We start from the raw sequence: 26,945 nt of genomic DNA, 5'->3' as shown, positions 1-26,945 counted from the left end.
GTACTTGGACGAGAAGTAACCCACCCTACAGATATACCCGTGACAGTACTTGATCCCAAGTACTCCGTACCTCTGTAAATGATCCTACCTAAAACTGATATCGAAGACACCGAAATGACAGTGTCATCTCACGAGTTACTCCAACCCCCCATACTCCCAGCCATTGTAGATCAGTACGTAAACCAAAGAACATCAGACCCCCTTGAACGAAATAACATGATCACATAGTCCAGAAGCCACCTGGACATAGAGTCACAGAAGAAAAAGAAAAAGTTGTGCCATATCCGAACTCTGGAAGGAGACCGAATGATAGTCCGGAGTAAGAATCCCCATGCGATCATCATTGGGAGTACGAGTCGTGCCAAGCATGCGTCTTGGAGAATGAGCTGAGCAGCTGAAGCGGAGAACTTCACGATTCACGTCACCTGTTCCCACAGGACCTTGGAAGACAGAAAAGACTAATAAAGATGGAATATAGCAGGGATAGACCTGGATTTATTATCATACTACATTACAGTAGTTGAGAGTTTAAAAAAAAGGAGAATGGCTATATGCAAGACGATCGTGTGTCTTATCTGGGATATCCCTCGAACAGCACCTAAAGTAGGAAAAAGCAAAGAGATAGAAAAGAAAAAGTAACAAAATAATATCCCTAGACACAAAGGAGATAATCATCCCCGCTGACAGAAATTATGTACAGACTGGACAGAACAGCTCGGCCCCTGACCAGTCGGCCAAATGGTCGCGCCGAAACGCGGTTTCAGCGGGTCGGGCCCCCCGCGCTGACGGCATTCAGCACGCAGCGTCGGTGGTAGAGGTGTCGACAGGCGAAAACGACAACGGGTTCTGGGGCACTCTCTGTGACTGGATTTGGACTGCTAGGCCCAACTCCAGCCTCAGCGTGGTCATGATCAAGGTCATGGTCATGGTCAGCAGGCGCGTGCGCACTGCCCGCATCTAAACGCGACGGATGACCAACTCCAACATCAGCAGCCTTGCCCTTCCCGCGTTCGGACGGGTTATAGCTATCCTCATTGCGTCTCGCGATGCGGCGGGCATAGGTATCGGCGCATCGCGCTTCCCAAGCGGACCAATGCGCGTCACCAACGCTGGGGCCCCAGATGCGGCCGCGGCAGATCTCGCACACGTGGCCGCGGGGCCGCCAGCCGTGCTGGCGTAGACGGGATACTTCGTCGACGTGGACGAAGAGGTCACGGTCCAGCATGCCGTTTGCGAGGGTCAGGAGGGATTTCTCATAGGAGTAGGCGGAGAAGATGGAGGCTAGCACGGCGCGCAGCTCGAGGAGGGAGGGGGACCACGTTGCGGCGCGGGTGAGGAATGCGCGCAGGATGCGTAGGAAGGACATGTCTGTTCTTTCGGTTGTGGTGGGGCTGCTTTTTACTGTGCTTGCTAGGAGAGCTGTGAAGACTTGCTGGACAAGGGTGCGGAAGGAGGTTGTAAGGCGGCCGCTTTCGCCGGCGAGTGATGTTGTTGGTTGAGCAGGGAGGGTTACTTGGGCATTGTTTCCTTGTATGAAGGCGAAGACATTGCTTGCGATGCGGACCACAGCTTCGATATGGTCGAGCCAGAGGAGTTCATCGAAGGCTAGAGGCTGGTCGAGGGGTGGTGCATTGCGCTTGGCATTGGAGCTGCCTGTGCGCGACTGCTTGACTGTCTTACTTTGGCCCTGGCAGAGCCACGTTCCAACACTGGTATACTTGTTCAGAGACTCGACCAGGTCGTCAATTGCCTCAGCGGTAGTCGCTGAGTCGGGGCTCTCGCGCACACTCTGAAGGATGCCTACCAGACCAGATTCGAGGGTGCTCAGGTGTGCGACAAGACGGTCTAGGGCCTGCCGGACTTGGCCCTGCCGGGCGAGGAGGATGACGGCAGCATCGATGGCTCCACTTTCCTCAATGAACGGGAGCAGTTCATCCAGGTGGATGTCACCGACTCGCAATCCGTCGACGAAGTCCGCGACATGAGTGGGGTTGTATTTGCACAAGAGCTGCACATAACGCTCGATCATCCAGTTCTCAATACTGGGCGAATATTGGGTGTCCGCAGTTTGAGCCTGCGGCTCGACCAACACCAGCAAGTACTGGTACTGTTTCTGGGGATCATCTTCCAGAACCCGCAAAAACGTAGAGTGTGTTTCAGGGGCCAGGTCTTGCATCGTCTGTGCAGCGTGCGTCACGTCAATTGCAGCTATCTCCCGCGCATGCTCCTCGACTACATCCACTATACCGCGTCTCTGTTTCTTGCCAAGCCCAGAGCCTGGACGGAGGCAGTCATGCAGACAGGTGAAGATAGCTTCGCGGTCATTCGGATCCTCTAGGTAAGTCATCACCAACAGGGGATATTGCTTCTCTAAACGGTAGGTCGACTTGAGAATCCGGAAAAAGCGTGCCTCTTTGAATAGAGGAATCATGCTCTGAATGTCCGGTGGGCGGTAGAAGGACAGCAGATACTCTGCACTCAATTCACAATCGTCTGCCATTTCCTGCTCGGGGTATTGGCATACACGGACCAAAACCTGATGGAGGGTTGTGCCAGAAAGGAGAATATACTGAGGATACTTGGGGAGATTGCGAGCAACAAACATATCCAGGTAAATGGTGTCAAAAGGCGTGAAGAAATCACCAGTCATGACTTGCAGCAAAATGCTGACAAGGTACTGACGATTAATCGACATGCCCGACACGGAGACATCCTCACTCTCGGGCTCATTTAGGAAGCTGTCCTCAAATGCCTCGTTGAGCATGCTCATGAAGCTCGAAGCATCGAACTTGAGCATGGCTCGAAGGTGAGAGAAGGAGTCTGACCCATTGGTATATCCAGGTACTGTACTGGACCCACGGCCTGAGAAGAGGAATTGGTATAAGTCTGTCTTGGCCCTTGTGGCTTCAGCCTCATCCATATCCTCTCCGGTGGGATAGATGCGACCTGTCAAGATAAAAGACAAATAGGGGAAGGTTTTCATCGCGTTGTTCTGCCTTCTCATTTCAAGCACGTAGTCACCGTTGACCAAGGGCTCGGTTTGGGAGGGCATGAGACTTAGTAGCTCTTCCAGTGGTCCCACATAGTCCATCAAACAGCGGTTCCATACATATATAAAGGCGTCGTAAAGATTATGCTGCTTACACAGCGTTGTGACTTGATCGATGTCCATTGTGGTAGTATCAAGAAGACAGATGATCTCCTCCAACCGACCGGCGGAGTGAGTTCCAATGAAATGGCTAATCAAGGTCTTGACCGCGGTCGGGGGTAGTGATCGCAAAGTTCCATCAACGATGCGTGGCTCGAGGGCATCCAGGAAAATTCCCGCCGAACCTTGCTCCTCGTACCAGTTGAAGACTTCCTCCCAAAGGAACTCTTCATCGGCCATGTAGACACAAGCCGCGATAGAAACTTCTGCTAGCTCCTCCAGCTGCTGGTTCTCAAGTCGGTCGTTACTTGCTTCGGAATTTCGACCAAAAGCATACTTGAGGCATGCAGAGATCATTTCCAGAAGCTTTTCTTGCACAATGGGCTGTCTCAAAGCATCCTCTTCCGGAAGCCCAACCGTCAGCTTTTCCGACTCTCCCGTATAGTAAGAGGTTGCTAGCCGAATGGCTCCAATGAAGTCGCCCGCCTCCATAAGGGCCAGCAAGCGATCAGCCCAATTTGAGAGATTGCCTACCAAGGCTTCGTTATAACCAAGCAAGAACAAGCGCCCTTTATAAGAACGAAAACTCATATGGAATGCATCTGCTACTACTCCGTGCATCGACTCATCCTCTTCGTCAAGCTGTTCAACTAGTGAATGAAGCTGTGAGGAGAACAGATCGGTGTGATATATGTGCCTGTTGGCGAGATCGACCGAGTCGGTCACATGCATGGAATAATCCTCGATTATCAATAGCCGCTGCGTTATTGTGAACACTGCAAGCACCGAACGACTGAGCCACTGAACAGCCACAATAGCCTCATCTGCTCTCCATCTGCTGCGCGCTCTGAAGACAAGGCTGGGAGGCTTATCTTTGTCTGTATGTTCGTCAGGCTCAGCCTCTGAGACTTCGAGCACGGTCAAAACGTTTGACCAGCAGTATACGAGCTTCGTGTTTGAAGTTTGAGTGTCTTTGCCCTTTAGTCGAATGGCTGGAAACCATGCTAAGGCACCGGTCATGGCACTGTGAGCGGGAACTTCTTTGGGTCTCGGTGCTTTGTGTTGGGTTTGTGCCACTGGTGTGGTAGACACAATAACAAGAAGATAGGGCGTCAGCATAGCAACGAGGCCCAAAGAATCAGTGGATTGCTCTACATTGCCGAGTGGCAGAGGAGAGAAAGCAAGGACAGAGCTAGGCTTCCGCCGTTTGATCTCTGCCGTTGCCTGGGGATATCGACCCAGGATTCGAGTCGTCTTGACTGCTCGCCCCATTGCACCCATTCCTCTTGTTGCTAGGTGGGAGAAAGACATGCCCCGTGCGTCAGCCGAGACCAGCGCAGTTCGTCTGGTACCAAGGAAACCGATATGGATGACCGCGGATCCCGAAAGATGGCCATCAGATATTCGAGTCTCGACTTGATTGGCCGGGATTGGCGGGATATGAAGGAAGGGCTTTGCTGAGCGTGAAATCTCCCAGGTAAATATATCACCCGAGTCATGGCCCCCTGCAACGGTAGTATGGTCTGCAGAAAGAGCTAGTGATGTAACAGCACCGCATTCAACGGCTAAGTGATTATCAGTACAATGGGCCGAAGGGTGTAGACTTGTTTTGACAAACCTGGTGTGCCCGTTCCAATAATAGTCTTCAGGCTTTGCTGATAGTCGAACACGAGAATTATACCCTTGGATGTACCTATCACAATAGACGTGGAGACTGCAAGGCAAGTTGGCCGTCCGAAATTGCGCTTCCCGATTTCCGAAAACGCCTGCCCAGTGATCTTCCGCAGTTTTGTCCATCGCACCACATCCCAAGGTCCCTGAAGCGGTTCGGGTTCCGTTTCTGGAGTCGGGGAAACCTGGCTGGTTATTGAAGATTGCCGGGAGTGAAGATGCGCTAGGAATGGCGAGCTGGCTCTAGACACACTTTGCGGCGATGAAGATAACCGGGACTGGAACCGAAGGTCAAAGGGGCGACGGGCCGGGCTCGGGCTGACTCGCGGAGATCCGCGGAGCGCAAGAGCACTGCTGCTCAGGGAAGACGGAATGGAGCCCTGTCATCAATCAGCTAGCTATCCAGGTTATGCGCCAATTGTATCACTAACATGTAGCGATGGGGAATCGTCGGGGTTTGAGCCTGTTCCATCCACGCTCTCTGTCGCGTTCCAGTCCGCGTGTCGCGGCGGGGGGGTTTCTGGAAAGTCGAAGTCCTTCTGTTCCGCTGTCTTCTCGGAATCATGGTCCTCCGCATCGTCTATCGTGTCCAATTGCTCTTCCGCTGCTTCCTGCGGGGAAGGTAATGTTTGATCGAGGGTGCCATGGTCGGGTTGTTGGGGATGATCGTCTTCCGAGCCTAGGTCAAGCTCGTCTTCGCGCGACCAACCCTCACTGCCCTCAGCCATCGAGCTCATGAGCGAGATCTCCGAGTGACCATTGCTTCCGGTGATGTAGTTTGCAGACGAGGCCGAATCTGCGATGGCGTGCTGAGAGAGGACGATTTCCGAATTGAGCAGGAAGTTCTTTCGGAGAACAGGAAGAGAATTAGGAGGTAGTGCAATATAGAATGGAGACGTGGAATGTCGAACTTGAGGGGGCATGAACACAGTGGAGAATGAGAGTTCAGAGCTCCGTTGCCTGGGTCGGGGCCGTTCTAGGGGCCGAACACCAGCCACAAGTGGCTGCCAGGTACGCTTTCACACTTCACAACTATACGGAAGAAAATACTTAGAAAAATATTTAGTTATATATGGACTACTTGATTTAAATGTTAAGTCTACAGCACAGATGTACTTATCTCATGTTGATGAACAGTACATAGGTTTCTCGAGAGTATCTTGAGAGTATATATTCATAGGAACCCCGAAAGCCCGAAAACCCGGCCTCATATCGTAAGACATGGTTTATCAAGATGTAACTACCGAGCCCACAAAAATAACAGGTCGTTTGAATTAGATACCGGCGGACGTGGAGACTGTACTAGGAGCGGAAGCCCACTGGAAGAGGGGATCGCTCGATAGACACTCCATCGCCGCCCGTTCCAAAATCCATCGCAATCTCCAGCATGAATGAGATGATGCAGCATCAGACGGAAGGTTAGGCATTATCCAGCAAAAGCCAGGAACTGTATCGAAAACCAAGTCGAACAACTGAAGATCTCCGAGTGGGCCATACTCCACATAAGGCGATGCTGACTTGATATTAGATACAAGAAAATTGACCCCCCATCCAGGTCGGAATGAACTCCAATCATGCTCGCGGGACATTTTCGCGACCACACCCTGCGCATACTGCTTGTTCAAGAGCCCTGATGCTTCCTGGAGAGACTGGGCAACGTTGCAGATCCGCCAGATATCTTCCGGCCCTACCGGGCTGAGAGGCTCTGGCACATTGATATTTCTCAAGGCCACAGGTGGAGGAGGTGCAGAGCCATCACACTTGCTTTCGGTGCCCACGATAGTGTTTCCCATATATCCCCGGCGTAAATCGAGTGCCTTTCGAATATTTTCCACGATGAACATCTTAGACGAGAGTTCCGGCTCATTGGGGAAAGCCCTCAAGCGGGCACGACTGCTGCATATTCCCACTAGCGCGGTGACGACCAGACTAGGTGGAAGGGACATCCCGGGAAGATCCTTCTTATATTTCCCAGGAAGAGTTTGTAAAGCCGAATTGCAGGCCTCGTGCAGCATTTTTATCCTTTGGCCATCGAGTACATGAGGAGAACTGATGGGCACTCGACTATAATCCGTGGGAATTTTGTCTTCGCTTGTTGGAGTAGGAAAGGTCGTCCATTGAAGATCGTGCGGTGTGGCTGTAGAGGCAACCTCCTTGATATGCTGCCTTGTTTCTTCTTGTTCATGTGGAGTTGTGAATGGTCCTGGGGCATTTAGATCTCCACAGAAAGCGGCCAAAGTAGCAGCCAAACGCAAAAAGCCTGAGCCATCCATTACTCGGTGATCAAAGCAACACACCAGGTACAACTTGCTTTCCAACACATTGGCCTTTAACCGTAGCACAGGAGAAGGGTTACGTGGTGGAGAGACGATTGGGAACGGCATCAAGGCAGTGTTGAGTTTCCCATCCACGGCAACAGCGGTGGACTCTGTATGATGCTGGGTAACCAGGATAGGGCAATCTTCAAGCTCGGTAGCAGTGGCAGGCCGCACCTGAAGTGCGTTACTTCTACCATCTGGCTGGGTAGACGGTACCACCATCCCGGCCAGGAAGGGAAATTTGGAGACCAGACGAGCCACCGCATCCTCCATTCGCTGAAGGACGTGAACACGATCCTTGTCAATTAAACTAAACGTGAGAGATATACTGAAATGTCCTGGAGGTGAAAAATGGTCTAACGGAGTAAGGTTGTAGGGTTGGAACATGTTTGTGAGATTCGAATCCCTTACCCTCCCTCGTCTAAAGAGAATGGGGAGGCGGGAAAAGGAGGAAAAAAAGGATTTAGAAGACGACATTGAAGCGGAGTGACTCGAAGGTTGGGTTGGTTTATCAAGTCGACTCCCCAGTTGAATACTGGAATTTGCACAGCAAACGGAGACAGAACAGGTAGAGTGGTGGAAGTGAGAAATGCCCAGTTCCTGTATAATGAGGGTAATCGTGGGCTTCTACCCATGCTAAACGATCTCTTAAATAGATTTCAAGGCCTCGAAATTTGGACTGATCGGCTGAACGTACTTGGACGATGCTCTGCAGTCCGTCCTACACTTCTAATGCAGGGTATCTACAAGTGAATGATAGTCCACGTTCTGTGTAACTCTAAATCTGGTAACCATGAAGGTATTTATCGAGGAATTAATATCTTAATTCTTGATATTGTAGCATTCACATCAAATAGCCTTTTGAAGACATGTTGGTTTCTAATGGTCTTGGTTGTCGGAGATACTGTGGTGCATTTTCGCCCTCCTACAAGACAAAAGAAAATTCTGCTTGATAAGACTGCTGTATTACAGTTGACGTCGATCTGTACTCCAAGCAGAGTACTGAATGTAGACAGTCGCTGATCTTTTGTGGCATTGCTTCGATCAGCGATTACCAACAAGCAGTGTTAATGTAGTGTAACGCAATATCAACCTCCCAACAAGACACACAGCATAGAGTTATATAAATTTGAAGGGGAGAGGATTCGATTTGGCCTGCCAATGAAAAATCTGAAGCTTCGAAAAGCGATGTGGCTATTTAACCCCTGCCATACCATGAGGCAACTAATGTACACCTTTGCAGAAAATACAAGAGGCGTAGCAAATACAAAGTCGAGAAACGGGAGAAATTTAAATAACATAAAAGCTATACCGAGGTTAACAGGTCCATGAATGAATCAAGTAATTTTGTATGTGGCAGGGTAGGTGTACTAGATATAATGTAGGATATTCACTCATCCCAACTAAATAATCAATCGATCACTGGCCTATGTTAATGACTATCGATCTTTGGATGGCATTTATATATCTCGGTTGCATAGACTATACAATGAGTCTAGTCTCGTTCAAGCAGCGACCATCCATGTTCATGACTACAACTAACTGAACCCGACCCTTACCCGCACAGGAGACCCGTACCCGTACTAGCGATATTTAAAGAAACATTGAAGCTTCCCTATCTCAAATCATTTGCATTTAAAGAGAAGTCTCTCGAAAGTCAAACTATTTCCGATTAACCAAGAATAGCTAGGGGTGACCATCGATGAGGCCCGCCATTGGTGCCTGGCTGTGGTCACGCGGAGACTAGCATATTCATGATCATGTTCTCTCACTAGGGGTATATCATCTCACAGTCGATGTGATTATGGTCAGTTTCCATTTATTTCCCTCCCTCTACCTTGGGGTTCCCATTTGGTCATCCATCGACATGCGGAATGTACGTGGGAACCAGCGCGAGCATATCACCCCTCGCGGGGGCAGCTGATATCACTCTTGCGGGAGCAGCTGTCGCTCCTGCGTGACCGGGGACAGCAGATACTATTTATCACGATATCAGCAAGGACAAGAAGGAACTTATGGAGCATAAAAAGGGGAAATATCGCACCTTTGCGCCTTCCTGCTCAGAACCAAGTATAACCTAAGGCAGCCTCAAAAACCATGGCCCGAATCTACCAGAGACTAACACGTGCAATGCTGAGTGCTCTCCTACTTCTCCAGCCTGTAACTGCAGTGCCAGGGACAGGAACACTAGCACCGCGAGTATCTCAGTCCTCGGTGTCTATATCCTCGACCACCCCGTCGATGTCAACCCTAGCACCAACAACCTGCAATGGTCGCTCAGAGTACTGCACCCGGTCCTACTCAAATATCACATTTTTGGGTTCCCACGACTCCGCATTTGTCGGGCCTTTGCCCCAGCAAAACCAAAACATCGATATAAAAGCCCAACTCGACATGGGAATCCGGTACCTACAAGTACAAACACACCATTCCGTCCTTGATAGGGATGTGTTAGAACTGTGCCATACATCATGCTTGCTTGAAGATGCGGGTCCACTCAAATCGTACTTGGAGACAATCAAGAGCTGGCTGGATGCAAACCCGAACGAAGTCGTCAGTCTCCTCTTGACAAACGGAGACTCAGTAGCCATCACCGAATTTGGAGACACTTTTGCAAGCAGCGGAATTACCAACTATGTCTATGTTCCGTCCGCAAATCCTCTAGCAATTACAGATTGGCCCACACTGGGTGATATGATATCCAGCGGAAAGAGACTGGTCGTATTCCTAGGTAAAAAAGCAACAGTCACAAAGAGCTATATACACATTGAAACTAACAATCTCCAGACTACGGTGCCGACACTACAAAAGTGAACTACATTCTAGACGAGTTCGCCTACTACTTTGAGACTGCCTACGGCGTCACAGACCCCTCTTTCTCAAACTGCAGTATCGACCGGCCCCCTGGCGCCGCCGCTACAGGCCGTATGAGCATTGTCAACCACTTCCTTGATATAGATGTTTTCGGCGTAAAGATTCCAGCTCGCCAGAGGGCAGATACTACTAATGCTGCGACGGGGCAGGGTAGTATTGGTGCCCAGGCGGCGCTATGTGCTGGGCTATATGGGCGTGCGCCGAATCTGGTCCTGGCGGACTTCGTGGATAAGGGGGATGTTATTACGGCGCAGAATAATCTGAACGGGTTCTAGATCTTGGGTTGGAGTCATGTCGTCCTACATCCCATAAATATACATATATAGTGGAAAAACTCGTAGTTTGAAGCATTTTCTCTTCCCTTTTAGTGTTCTCTTCCCCGTCTTTGAAAGATGCATGTCATAGCTGTCTCGATTGAAATTGCAGCTAGTACAACATTCCACATATTATCAAATGTGCTGTCAAAGGGCTATGTATAGACGGAAATAGTTCACAGTACAAGTACAGTACGGGTAGTTGCAGAACCAACCAGTTGACGCTGTCTTCCCAGCAAAACAAGTTATGAGATAATAGATCTACACCACGCTTGTGTCTTACAAATATCATAGGATATAAATAATCAAGGAAATATCATCAAGGACAGAAGAATTCAAACCGCCAGACAATGAGGTTAGTATGTGGTCCACCTAGCGAGCAAATCCTGTATGCCGCCGGAAAAGTCGAACTCTCGCCATTCTGATGTTCTTGTTATATGAGCTTTATATTACGCAGTAGAGAGTGATTCATTAATTCATCATTTCGCTAGCATCCCGCAAACAACATCTGACAACATATCAGATTGGCAAAACAATCTTAGCCCCGCTGACACCAGCCCTCAACTTATCCAGTGCTGCATTCAAACCGTCTAGCCCGCCAACCTCAATCTGAAGAGCCGGGCTGGGAACAACTGAACCGGACTGCAGACCGTCATTTAGCCATTCATGGAAACACTGATAGATATGCTTGCTCCTTTCAGTCGGATCCATTGATGGGAAATTGAACGTAATCTCCGTATTCTCAAGCGTTGGATGATCTGGGGGAAGCATAGGCGAATGGACAACCTTGGCGGCTGCATCGCCCTTCGTTTCTTTAAGAACGTCCAGAGTTGGCTGCAGACCTCCATCAACAACGCAGTGTGCAGTGTACATATTAACATCATCATTCTTCACAGCTTCAACGATCTGTGAGACGACATCACCCGCTTTGTAGCCGAAAACCGCGCGCGCTCCGAGCTTCTTAAGGTAATCATGGTGTTTGGGACTAGCGGTAGCGTAGACCGTGAAGCCGAGTGACTTGGCCGATTGAACGGACAAAGTGCCAACGCTACTAGCTCCACCCCAAATCAGCACCGCCTGTTTATCCTGCGGGGTGTACTTGGTGCCGAGCGAGATGCCGATTGTGGTCCAGGCAGTTAAGCTGGTTAAGACAGCTAAGGGGAGTACAGCACCCTCCTCAAACGAGAGGTTGTCTGGAAGTGCAATGACGCCTTCAGATTGTGCTAGGGCGTATTTTTGGAAGGCGCCGTGGTCTGCCGAGCCATTTTGATAGAAGGAGGAGGCGAACGCAATAACTCGGCTTCCTGGTGCGGGTGCAGTGGTGACATTCGAGCCTACCTTCACGACGAGACCTGAAGTATCGGACCCGATCACAGCAGGGTAGATAGGGACAGGAGGAATGCCGAAGTCACGCTGGTAATAGTCGACAGGGTTCAAGGCGACAGCCTTGACTTCTATGAGAGCTTCATTTGGACCGGGCTCGGGTGTGGCGCGTTCCTCAACAGACAGGGGACCTCCCTTCTGTGGGAGGACGGCGGCGTGATGAGTTCCAGTCATGGCGGGTATCTAGCAGATTGCTGTGAATGTTCTTTTGTTGAAGAGGTGGGCCAACTTGAACAGCCTGAGTCAAATGTGGAATGTGGTGTAATTGGAAGGTCTATGAATTCTAAGTTTTATATCCAAACATGTATGTAGTTGCTTGTCACATTCGTAAATTGTCTGGACTTTACCTTACCTCCGATACCCCAAGCAACTATTTTCTACGCCTATTACTGTTGAGGGATATTCAATTACTGTACTGTGGCCCCATTCCTTAAGGCCGAGACAAAGTCACCAACATTGTTTCGGCCTTAAGGATAGATAATCTGGCGTTAAATCCGAAGGCTATCGTCATTAGCGCTGGATATACCAACGGACATAAGTTGTGTTAGGAAGAGAACGTTGAAACCCATTCGAAGATACGTGGAAGTAAAAGGCAGCTCCATCAAGCCTTGCTCGATTTTGTCTTCTCCACTTACTATCCTACCTAATTCTATTAATTGAAGGGCAATGCCTACATAATTGTCTACACTGGGGTGAACTTGTTTCAAATCTCGTCTAATTCCCGACTTATGCGTGTAGCATTAACAACTTGTTAAGATCCAAAAAAAAACAAAAGTCTTATGCCTGCACATTACATGCAAATAAAAAAGCATTAAAGATCAGATATCGAAAGATCAGGGAGACCGAGGACAATGTACATATTGCAATGGGCACTCCCATAACACACAAATCCTCGTAAAACCCCAAGCACAACCCACCTAATCAAGTTCAGACTCCTCATGAGAGTGAGTGGAACCAGGCTCGGAGTAGTGAGCGTACAGGTGGGACATCAGAACATCGGCATCATCTTCGTGCGCGGTGCTCATGAAACAAGAAGTTCTGCGAACCTCCTCAGAGACGTTGGCGTAGATAAGGGCAACTGCACAATCACACATGCGCTGGTACCACAGGTACAGGTTGTGGTTAGGAGATAGTGGCTGAAGCTCCGAAGTTACAATAGGCCACACCGAGTGCTGGCGGAAGAGCAGGCGCATGGCAGCCAGCCAGGGACCCCAGTTGGCGTTACCAGTGAGAGGGGGCACTTCGATGGGGACAAAGTGCTTGTCGTGGGTAGTGTTCATGAAGAACCTCACATGCTTCGCGGTCCTGGCTTGCTCGGCTATGTTTTCCACCAGCGAGGGCACAGGGGAGATATCATCGTCGCTGCCGATGGCACCGTATGAGAAAGCGAATCGGTCCAAGTCGGCGATGGAGAATGTGGTCGAGACGGGGTTGCTCGGTCGCTGAACTCTTGGATTGGCCTCGGGGATGTCCTCCATCTTGACCTTGGGAGGGGAAGACTCTGTATCTATGTTAGAGGGGAGAAAGATCCATTCCCAACGTCCGTTTTGAGAAGAGAAGGTAGGACCGTCGGCGTAATTGGGACCATAATTAGGACAAGGAAACAAGGTCATATCGTCCACGGTACAGGGAAATTGGTTCAGGGAAAGCCTGAGGCCATTGGCAAACTCACTCTTTGTGTTCTTGACATTTCCGTTGGTCGTCTCATTGGCAGGGGTAGCGGAAGACTCTATGTTATTGTTAGAGGCAAGATAATACCAGTCCCACCGTCCATTTCGGGAAATAAAGATAGGTTAGCCGGTGGGATCAGCAGTGGGAGCGTGACATAGGGTAAGATCATCCTTGGTATATGGGAATGGGCTTGAGATTGAGCCAGGAACAGGAGTCAAGTCAAAACTGTACTCACTCTCATTTGCATCATTGGCGACGGAAGCGGGAGTGGGGGATGGTATCTCAGTTTTGATCTCTGTACCAAAGGCATATGGGTTAGAACCTGTCTGTTGTGTAGCGCCATCAAGGAAAGCCTGTTGAAGGTCTGTAAGCTGATTCCAGTACTCACTTGGAGGTTGGGTCTCGGCGGAAGACTCCGTCTTGGAGACTCCTGGCGGGGAGCTGCTGTTAGCTCTCTCTAAGATGACTGATTTTGTACCTTTCTTCTTCTTCCTGATGGGCGATGATGATGGATGGGGGACAAAGTACGGGACATACCCTTCTTGACGCCCTTACGGGAGGAAGGTTTGGGAGGCATGATGGTTGTTGATAACTGCGAAAGAAGGTTGATGGAGAGAGATGACAGAGAAGAGAGATGGCAGAGAGATGGTAGAGAAGACAAAAATCTGGTGAGAAGGAGGAATTGGAAGAGTGGTGATGCGTTTGAGGTTGATAGGTAATGCGTTTGCTGGTGGGAACTTTTATATCTTGGCTGTTGGTAACCCGCCAGATTCCAAGATTCCATGAGACAACCATACTGCACAAACTACATTAAAGAAAGGTATTTAATTTGTGATGATTCCATTGTCATATACATAGAAGTTTGACACAGCATAGAAACCGCGAAGAAAGAAATATTTATGAAACACAAACATCTTCAAAACAAACTATCTGAGACATGATGGGCAGAAGACCGTCACTTACAGTAAACGCGACCTAAAACTGAGGATTGTAATCTACAACAGGAATTGTAGTGTCATCCAAACTGACAGAGCCTAGGGTGTCAATGCCAGCGTACTGGTTGAGCCATCCCAGGACCTGTTGATGCCAGACAAGACTGTTTTCTTTGTTGATGACCCTATTCAATGCCATTGAGTTAGCCCTAGAACACTCTGATGATGCATCCCCAATCAAAGGGATCCGTTGTACGTACCAATGGTTTTCATCAGGGAAGCTGAGCAGCCTGCTTGGTACACCTCGCTCCTGCAAAACATTGAAAAGCGCCAGACCCTCAGAGATAGGAAGTCGATAATCCAGTTCACTATGGATAATGAGCTGTGGGGTAGCGAACTGTTTAATGTGCTCTGGAGCAGATGGATCCCACCGACGATAGTTGTCTCGGTTGTCCCAGAACGTGCCGTTGAACTTCGGAAGGGTTAGTATACGAACCGAGAAAATATCACCAATAAGGTACATACCTCATGCTCCATAAACCACAATTCCTCGGTCGAGACCTTTGCATCGGCCACAAATGTGCCATCGTGGCTGGCTAGCGCCTTGAACTCGCGGCCTAGAGGATTGCCCTGGATCCAGTTGATCATGAAGGCACCGTAGCTAGCACCAGCTGCCACGCCGCGATCGGTATCAATAAAGTCGAAGTTATCTCGGACATACTCCCAACACTTGACCAAGTCGTCGTAAGGGTAGCTTCCTATTGATCATTATTAGAAGGTAATGTAGGAATGAGCGATGGAAATCACATACCCCAGTTGTTCGCGATCTCATCGGTAAGTTTATCACCAAACCCAGTGCTACCAGTTGGGTTGGGTGCGACAACCACATATCCTTGGTCGGCGAAAACCTTGTAGTTCCACCGAGTGCTCCAGGAATCAGCCCAGGAGCCTTGAGGACCACCGTGAATATAGAACAGGAGCGGGTATGACTTTGACTTGTCAAAATTCGAGGGGTAAATGATCCAGGAATGAATCTATAACGTCAATATCCCTTCAGTTTCATGAGAAAACGGGAGACTTACATCTGTCCAGTTGCCCTTATAGTAGAACTCATCAACATCTGATGGACTAAGGCTCTTCAGGGCAGGATCAACTTCGTTGGCATAAAAGATAACGCCTGTGACACCCTTTCCAGGCTTTGCGGTGTAAACTGTGCGGCTAGTATAGATAGCGGAACCAGAAACCAAGTAGTCACCATTAGGTAGGCTGTAGTAGGCAGCCACCGCGCCACCGTCGGTGAAGTTCTTAGGCTTGAAATCATTACCAGCATCGGCGGGCAGCAGGAAAAGTCGAGAGCGTGCAGAATCCTCGGTGTTCAGAACCAGGTTTTTCCCGTCAGCAGTCCACTTGATTGCCTCAGGTGACCGATCCCAGTTCTTGGCCAATGTGCGAATAGTGTCCTTGGAGTCAACGGTATAAACGTAAACCGTGCGACGGTCCGCTTCGTAGGAGATATCTTCCATTTGGAGATATGCAAGGTGACGGCCATCTGGGGAAAAGACAGGACTGCTCGAATCACCCTTGATGTCTTTCGGTGTGCCAGGACTGTCTGGGCCATTAATGGCCACAGCCGTTTTTGATCCATCATGGGGAACAAGATAAATGTATGAAGCAGTGTTGTTTGCACGTGGCAACTCAGGCGCCTTGCTCTTAAACGCAACCAACTTTCCGTTCGGGGAGATGGCATAGTCAGACGAATCGCCGAACGGCGGGTAAGGTGACTCAAGATTCTTGACTCCTGCGACGAGATTCTTGAGAGACCCACTAGAAGTGTAGCGGGATGTGGCTCCATGTACAGCTTTGTTCTTCTTCAGAGTCCCCGAGAAGATAGCATTGAACCTCGTCGTGAGCCAGGTATCCCAGTGGCGGACGTAAATACTGTCGTGGATACGTGCCGAGCTTAGGGGCTTAGCTACGAGCTCTTCATTGTACGCCGTCCCATTAGGCCAGGACTCTCCGTACACCAAGAAGTTAATATCTCCAGACTTGGTGATGGTCGTCTTGAGGCCAGAAAGCGGCGCCGGCAGCGAAGCTGCCTTGTAAGCACTGCGTATAAGTTAGGAACGTTTTATCCAAATAAACATGCATGTAAACTTACGAGGTTGCAAATTCAGAGGTATCTGACACCCAAATCTCGGCACCTCCAGGAATCTCGGCATTAGTACCGTTGATATACAGCAGACCCGAGTCAGTAGACCCTAGCCAGGTCAATTCGGAGACATTGCTGTCGTTGGTAAGTTGAGTCACTTTTCCAGTCTCTAGATCTAGCAGACTCCACCATGACGATGTAACATGGGTCTCAAAGGAGTACTCAGAAGTGGAAAAAAGCGCGACTTCCTATGTCAGGTCAATAAAATTGTCGATATCCACATACAACAGTGCAACTCACCCCCGATGGATTAGGAATAGCTTCACCCCGTCTCGGAGCCGTGATAAGCTCTCTATAAAAAAGATAAGCAAATAGCCAAGTACAATCAGTCAATCGGGTGGGGAATCAGCACTGACTCGGGAGTAAGGGCTGCCGCAGAAACAATGATCGACCCGAGGGTCGTCGTCAATTGAAACACACGCATATCGACAATCAGGTATACACCCACACAGCTCAAGAGTAACGTGCAGAGAACCAGACGGGCTGCATTTCGGACTGACACTGAAATATAAGAGTTGGGACTCCACACGCGCAGTGGGCTAGTATCCATGGCGGAGAGGGTACTGTGCCGGCAAAGGGGGGCATGTTACATTCTTCGGTGCCAAGACAGATATGCATGATGTTATTTTGTGCTATCTGCCGCTTCCAAGGCCTTAGGAAGACGTGCTATGAACAAAGAAAGGCGGATGTAGGCCGATATAGGGCCCGAGCAAAGTTTAGCTGCTTGGCTTGCAGCGCCAAGCACCACGGAGTCCGCCGCTGATAGCCGGAATTATAGAAAAACCTTAGTCATGATATGCTTTCCAAAGGTTGTTTTAGAAAAGACTGTTAGATGTTAGATTAATAGTAAACAAATGGATTGGTACGGGTTGTGATTGCCCCATGATCATAAAGAGGCACAAAAAGGCTAGAAGTGGCACCACGGTAAGCCCTAATGACCCCAACTGAGCAATATTTCCATTCTAGAAAATGCATATACGATTGAGAGAGGCCGTTATACCAGTATCCAATGAATTCAATTACACTCGCTATAGTGCGCCTGACAAAATCGCTTCAATACTCAAAGTCATCATCCACACCACCCTTGGTCGTAGTGTCCTTAGTGACTGCTTCTTGCTTCCGATACATCTCTGCCACAGCACGAGTGGTAGTGGCCTCATCTGGCTTCTTATCATCACGAGATTTAATATACCGCGGGAAACGGAGAGACACACCCTTTCCAGCGTCGGTTGTTCCTTGGAACTCATCCGCAGCGGCTTGGTAGCGGGGGCTGAGGGTCAAATCGGCTGTTTTCACTTCCCACACCAGTCTTGGCTCAAACCAAACATCCGGTTGGTCCTTGGGGACAGCCGAGTGAGTGTAAAATGGCTTTGGGCGGTCAATTACCAGGGGAACTAGCGTCTGGTGTAGCTCTTCAAGTAGCACTTCAGAGAAACCGGTGCCGATATTACATATGGTTTCATATGTGTCGTTGTTGGGGTTGTAGGCAGCGAGAAGGAAGGCACCATAAACCGAAGTACGTTTTCCACGACCATAATAGGCACCGAGTACGACAAGATCGAGAGAGTCACCGACACCGGCGAGGTAATCTTTTTTGACCTGTATAAAAGTTAGCAACGGTTGAAGTAATCAACAACAGAGGCACCATACCTTCAGCCAGTTACGACTCCGTTTGCTTGGCTCGTAGCCACTCTCTGCTGTGTCCAGCATCTTCACCATAAGACCCTCACAAGAAGCTTTAACACTGGCCTCGAGCAATTCTTGGATCTCATCGAGGACATTAGAGTTGCCATACTGGGCAAACTGGAACTCCCCCTCAATTGGTTGGAAGCATTCATGCATAAGCTCTCGCCGTTCTCGTAGAGACTTCTTCACGCAGGGCTATTGAAAGGTTAGCGAGAACAACCAGGTATGACTCAAAGCAACTGGGTATGCCTCTTTCTTCTCTCATCATCCCCGCTGTAAGTGGCAAAGAACACCGGATCGCGAGGAAAGAGAGAAGAGAGATCCAGCGAATCGCTCTAACATAGACATTAAACAAATGATCTTACCTCTCCATTGAAGAAAAGCAGATCAAAGGCGTATACGCAAACTTTGACCTTGACATCTTCCGCTTTGACATCTTTGCGCTTGCGAGTCATCAGCTGCTGGAATGGAAGAACCTTTTTGGCCTCCATATCCCATGCGACAGTCTCGCAATCAAGAACGAAGCTCTTAACGTCGGGTTTGACCCAGGTGTCAAGCTTGCCTAGAACATCGGGATACTTCTTTGAAAGATCTTCCGAGTTGCGGGAGAAGATTGAGGAGAGTCCCTTGCTGTCCTTTTGTAATGTGTCCAAGGCACCAGGATATTGGTGGATAGAATCCGGAGACACAAAATGGATCTGGGCTCTTTCTCCATCGTACTTATATTCGCAAGTGAATTCTTTCCCTTCGAACCGGTCAAGGACTTCGGTGATTGACTTGGTCGGTTTGGCAAGCATAGGCTTGATAGGAATTCCGGGAGAAAGCTTGCACACTTCAGGCAGCTTCAAGAGACCATGCTCAAGAACGGCAGGAATGATTACTTCATAGGCAGGAAGTTCGCTGTAAACAGTCTTGAAGATGTTTTCACCTTCGGCCATTTGCTCTGCGGACGGGATCTTATTGCCGGCTGATTCAGCCTCATGGGTCTGGACTGCCCGAGAAACAGCCACAAGGACTGTCTTCTCTGCGAGTCCCAGTCTCAGCTTACCTTCCAAGAAGCGAACGATGAATTTGGCTTCGCTGGGGCCGCCTTTGTTCTCGGTGATATCTACCCCTACCTTGCCAGCAGTGTCGGCATCGGCTGCAGCCAACAATTTCTTGATGCCTGAAATCTTTTTGTCCTGAGATCCATGGCCTTGGACCTTCGCTATTCCAAGAAGGCCTTCGTGCACACCTCGAACAGTCAAAGGCTTGGGTTTGAACATGGTAGGCTGGTTTGACCGACTTTTAGCAGCGACCAGTCCCAGGTCTCCGATTTCCCTTTGATCGGCTTTGATAATGGCAAGGCTGCGGCCGGTACATTCACCAATAGCTTTCATTATCAGTGACTCTCCGATGCCCAGTTCAATTCCGGCATAATCAGCAGCTAGTTTGTTGATCATCAGCTGGACAGTGGGTAGGAAATCGCCAGGGGTCAGGCGAAGAACCTGGCGAAGGAAAAGAGAACAGTGGTCCGTGATTTCCAAGCGCTTTCTGGTCATCTCTACCAGAGAAAAGGTGGTACATAATGCAGCATAGGGAACAGGAGCGCCTGCTTTCCAGTCTGGGTATGGATCTTTACCAGTGCCTTTCAATTTGGCTTGGAATTTCTCGATTGATTTCTTCGTGACCTCCGGTTTGAGGTCATCTTCATCTTCGCTCTCCAATGGGTCGTCCTCCTCTTCTACTGATGGTGACTTTTCTTCGGGGGTAACATCGGAGGGCTTTTCGATGACTGGTTTTGGTGACGGCGATTCGATCTTTGCCTCTGTAGGCTTGGGCTTCTTCGGAGATGCGGATTGCTTCTTAGCAGCTGGAGAAGTCTTTGCCGAGGCCTTTCGTCGCCTCTTAGAAACAGGTTGGATATCGGAACCATCGCTTTCTTCCGCCTCAGCGCTCTTTTCCCGCTTTACACCCTTCGTTGACAATGTTTCATTGAGGGCAGCAGTTGGTGTTGGGTCGGTGGCGTCTTCCACTTTGACTCCGTTGGTGTTATTCTTGGTATCTGCATCAGCGGCATCACTGCTTGCTGCTTGTCTCCTTCCCCCAAAAGCTAATGTGGTTTGCTTCTTCGGCGGTTGGTTGGCACCGGAGCCGAAAAACCTCCTACAAAACAAACAGAATGAATTAGCGGAATGAACCAAAACAAGAGCCGAGTGTTGTCAGAATGAAAGGGCGCATGCGCCATCGAATACTGTCGACGCACCCAATCGTCTGCTGTCCATCCCGTACATACCCCAGGGTAGCCTGTTTCCTGCTCTTGTCATCGGCCATGATTCGCGATGGTGAGAATGTTTTCAAATTAGAATTTTGCTGGGCTGCAATACTGGCAGATAACAAGCCCGTAGATAGCTTCGAGATTGGTGTGGTCAAGAAGTTGTGGTGTCCTGCAGATCGTATGCAGAAGCTAGGTCTCGAGCGCGAGAGCGATAAAAGCGCAAGCTCTGGAATTCGCAAAACCCGCATAGATGTTTCTCTCGGAGACAAATGGACGCGGAATATGGCCCAATATATATTCCAAGCAGACCAGAGCCCCAATTGAAATAGCCAAGGCAACACTGGTTGTTACTCTGTGCCGCAGGCAGCTGTCGAGATTCCCACGCGTTGAGACGCGCTAATTTGTCACGTGCAGTGTTATCTTGCCCGTTTGGGATAGATTAGGTTCACCGCTCAATTATGCCGGCAGATGATGACAGAGCGGTGCAGTTTTGGGATGCAGTCCCGCCGTATTCGATCGTGATGGGTCTGCTAGATGGTGTTTACAATGGCCCTCCTGATGTTTGACTGATCTATACTACTCAATACCCAGCTTACTATCTTTTGGCCCTGACGTTGCCAGGTGTTGTTCGGCTGCAATGGACAACCTCCGGCAGGAATCTTTCAAGCAGGTATGATATGCTTCATTCGCCTTTTAGGACAAACAGCGCTGATCTCTGAATAGCTCCGTGCGCCGTGCGTCGAACTCAGCGCTGTGGGCCTCCGTTTCCGAGGAAATCAAGCTTCTGCTGCCGATGTCTCCCGAGTCCTCGAGCCGGTGCACAACTGTTTGAAGGAACTTGCGGCGAACAATACCCTCGACGAGAAGCTAGCTGAATATGCATTCTTTCCATTGTCGCATATCTTCAATGAAACGCAAAGGCTACCCGCGCGATGTTTGGAGTCCGCCGTCCACTGTTTGCGGATACTGGTTGCCGATGGATGGCGGCAACGACTATCTCCTGCAATGGGCAAGCAACTCATAATCTTGTTGACATTGATCGTGGGGGTTCCCCAAACAAGGCGGAAGAGAAGCAACTACCGAAGCCTAAAGTTTCGGAAGAGCTGTGCATTGCTGGGTTTGACTGCCTCAGTGCTATATTCACGGTCTTGGAAGGAGCTGTTCCAGAACGGACAATCTATCACGAGATCGGCACCGCGACGGTTGTCGATCAAACAGTATATATCCTGCTAGAGGGAATTGTGGATGATAGATCAGATGAGCTTTGTCTGGCAGCCGCCAAGGCTTTGCAAGCACTATATGCTCGAGTCACAGACCGCGTGGTGCTTGCCAGCATCATGCCGCGAACTGTGTCGGCACTGGCTAAGGTTCTAAGGCCATCAACACAGACTCGCAGGTCCTACAAGCTCCTCCAGACTTCCTTGCAAATTCTCACACAGCTTCTAAGAGCTGTTCTCAATGACCGTGTAGCCTCGGAAGTCTCCCCGCCCGAGCTGGGAAGCGATAAGATAGCTCTGGATGAATCCTGGTTGAAGGCCACCACAACACAGATCAAGCTTGCGCTGGCAAATGTTATCCAGGTTCGCCGTCATCAACGACCAGAGGTACAGTCTGCCGTCCTAGAGCTCTCCCTGATGGTAATCGAAGAGTGCCAGACCACACTTGCGGAGTCTCTCCCTATGATGGTTGAAACAGTTGTTGTTCTGGCAGATAAAGAGGACGAGGGAGTGAATGAAGCTTACCGGAATGTAACTCATCTTGCCACAACATACCCCATAGTGTTGGATTCTTTGAAAGAATCACTGCATACCTGGCTCATTTCTTTCCCTCGAATCATGCAAGGGAACGATGAAACTGCTAAGCAATGGGGGCTTCGTCAGATCTCTACCGTCTTCCAAATCCTGTCCCAAGTTCAATCTGGGTCAGATTTGCTTACGAGCGGTTTGGCATCTGGCCTATGTGATAGCGTCAGTGCCGTTGTCAAACAAAACACCAATGCTCTCCAGCCGTTAGCCTCGATGGATGCCGGATTCAACTGGGAGGTGCTCAGCACCGATGCTAGATCTAAGGTGTTCCAACCCATCATTTTGGAACACCAGAGTCAGCAACAAACTCTCAAAGATCTACGGTCAATGATTACTAGATTGAACTTGTCTGAGTCTGGAAATGAGATCACTCGATCGATTGTCAACCGTATGCACACGACATCAAGTGATTCCGCCATTGCACCTTTCTGGTTGGCCATGACTTTCTTGCGGGACAGCACTACGGCAACAGCCGATTTTGACGATTTCATCTCCCTTGATCATGTTGACGGGTCTGTCTCGTCAACTGGCCGTGGCGGAATGATTGAAGAGTTGTATTACATCTCATTAAGTACACTTAACGAACTGTCAGTTGATGGAACAGGTGACTGGCGTACATCAGCCCTCGCTCTGGAATCTGTGGCCCTCCAAGCTCAACAACTCGGCGAGGCCTTCCGACCTGAACTCATGGATGCGCTCTACCCAACTTTACAGCTGTTGGCATCACAGAACCCTAACCTTCAACGTCACGCCATGACATGTTTGAATATCTTGACCAATGCCTGCAACTACCCAGACACGAGTGCTATGATCATTGAAAACGTGGACTATTTGGTCAACTCCGTCGCGTTGAAGCTTAATACCTTCGACGTATCACCATATCCGCCACAGGTCCTGTTTATGATGGTGAAGCTTTGTGGTTCCCGGTTGATACCTTATCTGGATGATCTGGTTGATTCTATATTTGGTATCCTGGATCTATACCACGGCTATCCTAAACTCGTTGAGATGATGTTCAAGACCCTAGCTGCGGTCGTCGAGGAAGGGGCGAAGAAACCGTCTTTGCTCACAATCGACGAGGGCAAAGAAAATGGCTCCCGCGATACTCGCAAGTCCCAATACCAAAATATCTCTATCTCAAGCATTGCCGCGAACATTGCCAACCGCAAATCCAAACGGCATGCTGAGGATGAACTAGCAGATGCTGATGGCAAAACCCCCCATCCCAAAAAGCCATGGTCAGAAACATACGACAAACCTCCTCCAGAGCCGTCCATCGAAGAGCTTCTAAACCAAGCCGAATCGGACGAGTCGCCACTCCCACCCCCAAAAGAACCAGAAGACGCCGAGAAGCCACTGAGCAAAACCCATGCTCTCCTCCTCCACATCGTCAAATCTATCCCATCACACCTAACCTCACCATCTCCCTACCTCCGGCGCTCCCTCCTCTCAATCCTCATCGAAGTCCTACCCGCCCTATCACAAAACGAAACGAGCTTCCTCCCTCTAATCAACGAGCTCTGGCCAACAGTAGCAAGCCGAATAATCTTCCCCTCATCACAAGCAAACGAAAAATCCAAATCCCTTATCGCAACCCCATCCACAGAGCCAACTCGAACCCCCGACACCCCAGACCACCAAGAAGAAACCTTCGTCACTGTAACCGCCTGCGAGGCCATGGAAGCAATGTGCAAAGGCGCAGGCGATTTCATGGCCACGCGCGTCGAAACCGAATTCTCCCGCTGGGACCGGCTATACCGTCGCGTGTGGGATAAAGTGCGCGCCGACGCCGAGGCCGCGAACGAGCGCCGCGCCAGATCCCAAGCTACGACTGTGACTGTGACTTCCGCGGAATCGGGAGATCCAGCGTCTACTCTACACTTAGCCCTCTCTTCGTCCCTTTCGCTCTCGCCGTCAACGCCGGGATCGAGATTCTTCACGCCGCACCACCGTCTGTGGCGTGCGTTGGTCTCCCTTTTCATCACGGTTCTTTCGCATGTCCGATTGCCGTTGGAAGTGGGTGATAGGATTTGCGAGATGCTTGGTGACTGGATTGCGCTGTTTGTTGGGCCTGAGTATTACTTCATTTCTTCGAGGGCTTCTACGTCTGTGGATGAGGCTGTTCAGGATGCGATTCGGGCGATGGAGGCTTGGAATGTGGATTTGACGTGGTTTGTCTTTGTGCGGCATCGCTTGGGAGCGGATGTGGGTACTACTGACAATGCTGGGAACTGTGGTGGTGCTACTAACATTCCTTTCGGTGGCGAGGGGGAGCAGGTTAGACTTGCTGAGGTGGCGTTCTAGTTCTTGCATTTCATCGTTGATAGCATTGCACAGCATGAGATATGACTATTGTATTTTGCCATACTTCACTTGTACGTGTACGTAAATGTTACTAATGCATGAAGGCTGAATTATTGCAATAATAATATATTGATTTTTATTTCAAATGAGTGGCGATTGGTGAGCTAAACCGAAATGGCAATCGAATTGAGCAGTTCAAGCGAGACGGGAAAGTCAGACAGGGGTCCAAAAATGCCTGTGTTCAATCTAAGAATGGACGCAGGTAGCAAATAACAAAGGATACAGAATAGCGTAGGCGACGTTAACCGTCTACTCGCTTTCTTCTTCACTGTCCTCATCGCTCTCGGCATTCTCGAGCCACTCGATGAAGGGCTTGGCAGCCTTGTGGATCTTCTTGCTGGTCGAAATGTCGACGTACTTCTTGCTGGTCTTGGCACCCCACGCCTTGAGGGTTTCCTCGGACACAAGGTCGTTCTGGTAATAGCCCAGCAGAATGGCAGGGATCTGGGCGACCAGTTCCGGGTGATCCTGACCAACAAAGCGCTCGGTACCACCGAGGAAAGCCTTCTCATGACGATCAGAAGTGATCAGCTTCTTGAGCAAACCAGCGCGGCCTTCAATCTGCTTGGCAATCTTCTTGTCGAAGATGCTCTGTGCCAGAACGGCGCAAGTCTTGTGCTTGGTCTCAATGCCGAATTCCTTGGCCTTCATGTAGATCTCAACATCAGTGACGTTGGTGACACCGCCCTTCTCAGCAGCGGTGTCAATGATCCAGCTTCCCAGCTGCTCGTAGGACGAGGGTCCATCGGCTCCCTCATCGTCACCATCCTCAATGACAAGGGCACGCTTGAGGTCCGAGGGGAGATCCTTGGCACGAGCCTTCACGGCCTCCTCGGAAACGTCAACAGCCCACTCATCATCCTTGATCTCGGCCTCGGCCTCGATGGCCTGGGCCTGACGGGTCACTTCATCATCGCTGTTAGCCTCGAGGGCATAATCTCCATCCTCGCCATTCTCGGAGTTGTTGCTGTCACCGGGGCTGGCATCCTCGCCATTGGCAGCCTTCTCCTTCTCTCGCTCACGGCGGGACTTCTTTTTCTCTTTCTTGCCACCCTTGGGGTTGTTGCGAACGATGAAGGTGCTCAGCTTGAGGCGAGGGTCGACATCGGAGCGCTGACCACAGGCCTTGCAGTCCAGGGTAATCCTCTCGTCCTTAATGAAGACATCGGTCTCGGGGTTCTTGCACTTCTTGCACAGCACAAACTTGGAGATGAAGCCGTCGAGGTAATCCTGGAGCTTGGGGGCGTCGTGAGAACCGTTGATGATCCAACGCTCGTCAGAGGGCTTAGCGTTGGCCTGTGCACCAAGCTCAAATCCGAAGTACTTGATGAGATAGGCAGGAGGCCGGCTGAGGGACTGGGCAACCGAGTTCAGGTTGACGACAACGGTCTTAATACCGTTGCCCTTGCCCTCGACCTTAGCCTGGAGCTTCTCCATCTTGTAGCGATAGAAGGGATCGGTGATATCCCGGCGAATGTTGACGGTGGCCATGATGACGGTTGGATTGAGCGATTGGTTCACTAAAATGGAACAGTGGGCTTGCTTAAGGTAAAGCTGGAAGGATTCTGAATGAAGATTTTGTTGACGAGACAAGACATGCGCGTCAAGTTTCTTTTTTTTAGGGGTATAAAAAGTGATTTCTTAGGAAAAAGTCACGATAAATCGAGGAAAGATCCGGGTTATTCAGCCACAAGATCGAAGGTGTATGCTGCAAGGTTTCGGCGCGCGAAACGTTTGCAGCTTGAGCGGCAGGTGATGTTCGAAATTTTGGACGGAGGACGAATACATAGACAAGTTCGCGGGAAACTTCTCAACGTGTTGCTTTCTGGGAATGATCGAAGTTCTTTGGGGAATCCGAGTCAGAGGTCGAGGACCTTTTGGCGGACGGTGAAAATTGATGGTGGCGAAGCTGAACTAACCAGTGAAAGTTGAATAGCGTAGAATAGAAATTCCACGCGGTAGGTAGATAAAGGCTTCGAGAATAACCGATGCCTGTGAGTGTTTGTGTGTTGTTGAGGGAAAGGAAGGAAGAAAAGGAAAAGGAAAAGCAGAATTTGACAAATCACGGTTATGTCAGCCCGCACGTGCCGGAGTTAACTCGGAGTATAAAAAGACCATTGACACTGACAGTTGAATATTAACATCATGTAGACATATATACAGTATACAGGGTTATTTTTGGGAGGGGATTTTCTTAGGTTTAACTCTAATTGTGTTTTAAATTAAACCCTTGACAATATTGAAGCATATATAAGTGATATAAGTGAATTTTATATATCCGGACGAGTACAGGCCGAACCTTCCAAGAACCCC

At 49.7% G+C, this 26,945-nt stretch overlaps 9 protein-coding genes across 9 annotated transcripts; 2 read left to right on the top strand and 7 right to left on the bottom strand.

The window, feature by feature from the left end:
- Positions 1 to 760: 760 nt before the first annotated feature.
- N7516_003169 (CORVET complex membrane-binding subunit VPS8) lies at positions 761 to 5,742 on the bottom strand (the record flags this gene model as incomplete). Its single annotated transcript, XM_057215889.1, has 3 exons — positions 761 to 4,713; positions 4,767 to 5,199; positions 5,251 to 5,742. 3 exons carry the CDS (start codon positions 5,740 to 5,742, stop codon positions 761 to 763), a joined length of 4,878 nt encoding a protein of 1,625 aa, XP_057077772.1.
- A 351-nt stretch (positions 5,743 to 6,093) lies between these two features.
- On the bottom strand, positions 6,094 to 7,524 carry N7516_003168 (uncharacterized protein; the record flags this gene model as incomplete). Its single annotated transcript, XM_057215888.1, has 1 exon — positions 6,094 to 7,524. One exon carries the CDS (start codon positions 7,522 to 7,524, stop codon positions 6,094 to 6,096), a length of 1,431 nt encoding a protein of 476 aa, XP_057077771.1.
- A 1,710-nt stretch (positions 7,525 to 9,234) lies between these two features.
- N7516_003167 (uncharacterized protein) lies at positions 9,235 to 10,286 on the top strand (the record flags this gene model as incomplete). The annotated part of the gene is made up of 2 exons (XM_057215887.1): positions 9,235 to 9,868; positions 9,925 to 10,286. 2 exons carry the CDS (start codon positions 9,235 to 9,237, stop codon positions 10,284 to 10,286), a joined length of 996 nt encoding a protein of 331 aa, XP_057077770.1.
- Positions 10,287 to 10,844: 558 nt separating this feature from the next.
- On the bottom strand, positions 10,845 to 11,882 carry N7516_003166 (zinc-binding alcohol dehydrogenase family protein; the record flags this gene model as incomplete). The annotated part of the gene is made up of 1 exon (XM_057215886.1): positions 10,845 to 11,882. One exon carries the CDS (start codon positions 11,880 to 11,882, stop codon positions 10,845 to 10,847), a length of 1,038 nt encoding a protein of 345 aa, XP_057077769.1.
- Positions 11,883 to 12,625: 743 nt separating this feature from the next.
- On the bottom strand, positions 12,626 to 13,956 carry N7516_003165 (uncharacterized protein; the record flags this gene model as incomplete). The annotated part of the gene is made up of 3 exons (XM_057215885.1): positions 12,626 to 13,437; positions 13,615 to 13,809; positions 13,917 to 13,956. 3 exons carry the CDS (start codon positions 13,954 to 13,956, stop codon positions 12,626 to 12,628), a joined length of 1,047 nt encoding a protein of 348 aa, XP_057077768.1.
- Positions 13,957 to 14,354: 398 nt separating this feature from the next.
- dppV (dipeptidyl peptidase DppV) lies at positions 14,355 to 17,070 on the bottom strand (the record flags this gene model as incomplete). Its single annotated transcript, XM_057215884.1, has 8 exons — positions 14,355 to 14,496; positions 14,572 to 14,783; positions 14,837 to 15,069; positions 15,123 to 15,345; positions 15,394 to 16,417; positions 16,470 to 16,708; positions 16,761 to 16,812; positions 16,877 to 17,070. The coding sequence occupies 8 exons, from the start codon at positions 17,068 to 17,070 to the stop codon at positions 14,355 to 14,357; spliced, it is 2,319 nt and encodes a 772-aa protein (XP_057077767.1).
- Positions 17,071 to 17,573: 503 nt separating this feature from the next.
- N7516_003163 (DNA ligase (ATP) CDC9) lies at positions 17,574 to 20,519 on the bottom strand (the record flags this gene model as incomplete). Its single annotated transcript, XM_057215883.1, has 4 exons — positions 17,574 to 18,119; positions 18,171 to 18,401; positions 18,572 to 20,351; positions 20,452 to 20,519. The coding sequence occupies 4 exons, from the start codon at positions 20,517 to 20,519 to the stop codon at positions 17,574 to 17,576; spliced, it is 2,625 nt and encodes an 874-aa protein (XP_057077766.1).
- A 194-nt stretch (positions 20,520 to 20,713) lies between these two features.
- N7516_003162 (uncharacterized protein) lies at positions 20,714 to 24,572 on the top strand (the record flags this gene model as incomplete). Its single annotated transcript, XM_057215882.1, has 4 exons — positions 20,714 to 20,817; positions 21,055 to 21,133; positions 21,187 to 21,504; positions 21,525 to 24,572. The coding sequence occupies 4 exons, from the start codon at positions 20,714 to 20,716 to the stop codon at positions 24,570 to 24,572; spliced, it is 3,549 nt and encodes a 1,182-aa protein (XP_057077765.1).
- A 309-nt stretch (positions 24,573 to 24,881) lies between these two features.
- N7516_003161 (translation initiation factor eIF5) lies at positions 24,882 to 26,123 on the bottom strand (the record flags this gene model as incomplete). The annotated part of the gene is made up of 1 exon (XM_057215881.1): positions 24,882 to 26,123. The coding sequence occupies one exon, from the start codon at positions 26,121 to 26,123 to the stop codon at positions 24,882 to 24,884; it is 1,242 nt and encodes a 413-aa protein (XP_057077764.1).
- Positions 26,124 to 26,945: the final 822 nt, after the last annotated feature.

This window comes from Penicillium verrucosum (assembly GCF_028828655.1).
Source record: "Penicillium verrucosum strain IBT 35672 chromosome Unknown utg000001l_segment0_segment0, whole genome shotgun sequence".
Lineage (NCBI taxonomy): Eukaryota > Fungi > Ascomycota > Eurotiomycetes > Eurotiales > Aspergillaceae > Penicillium > Penicillium verrucosum.
This window is presented reverse-complemented; position numbering and strand designations above follow the sequence as displayed.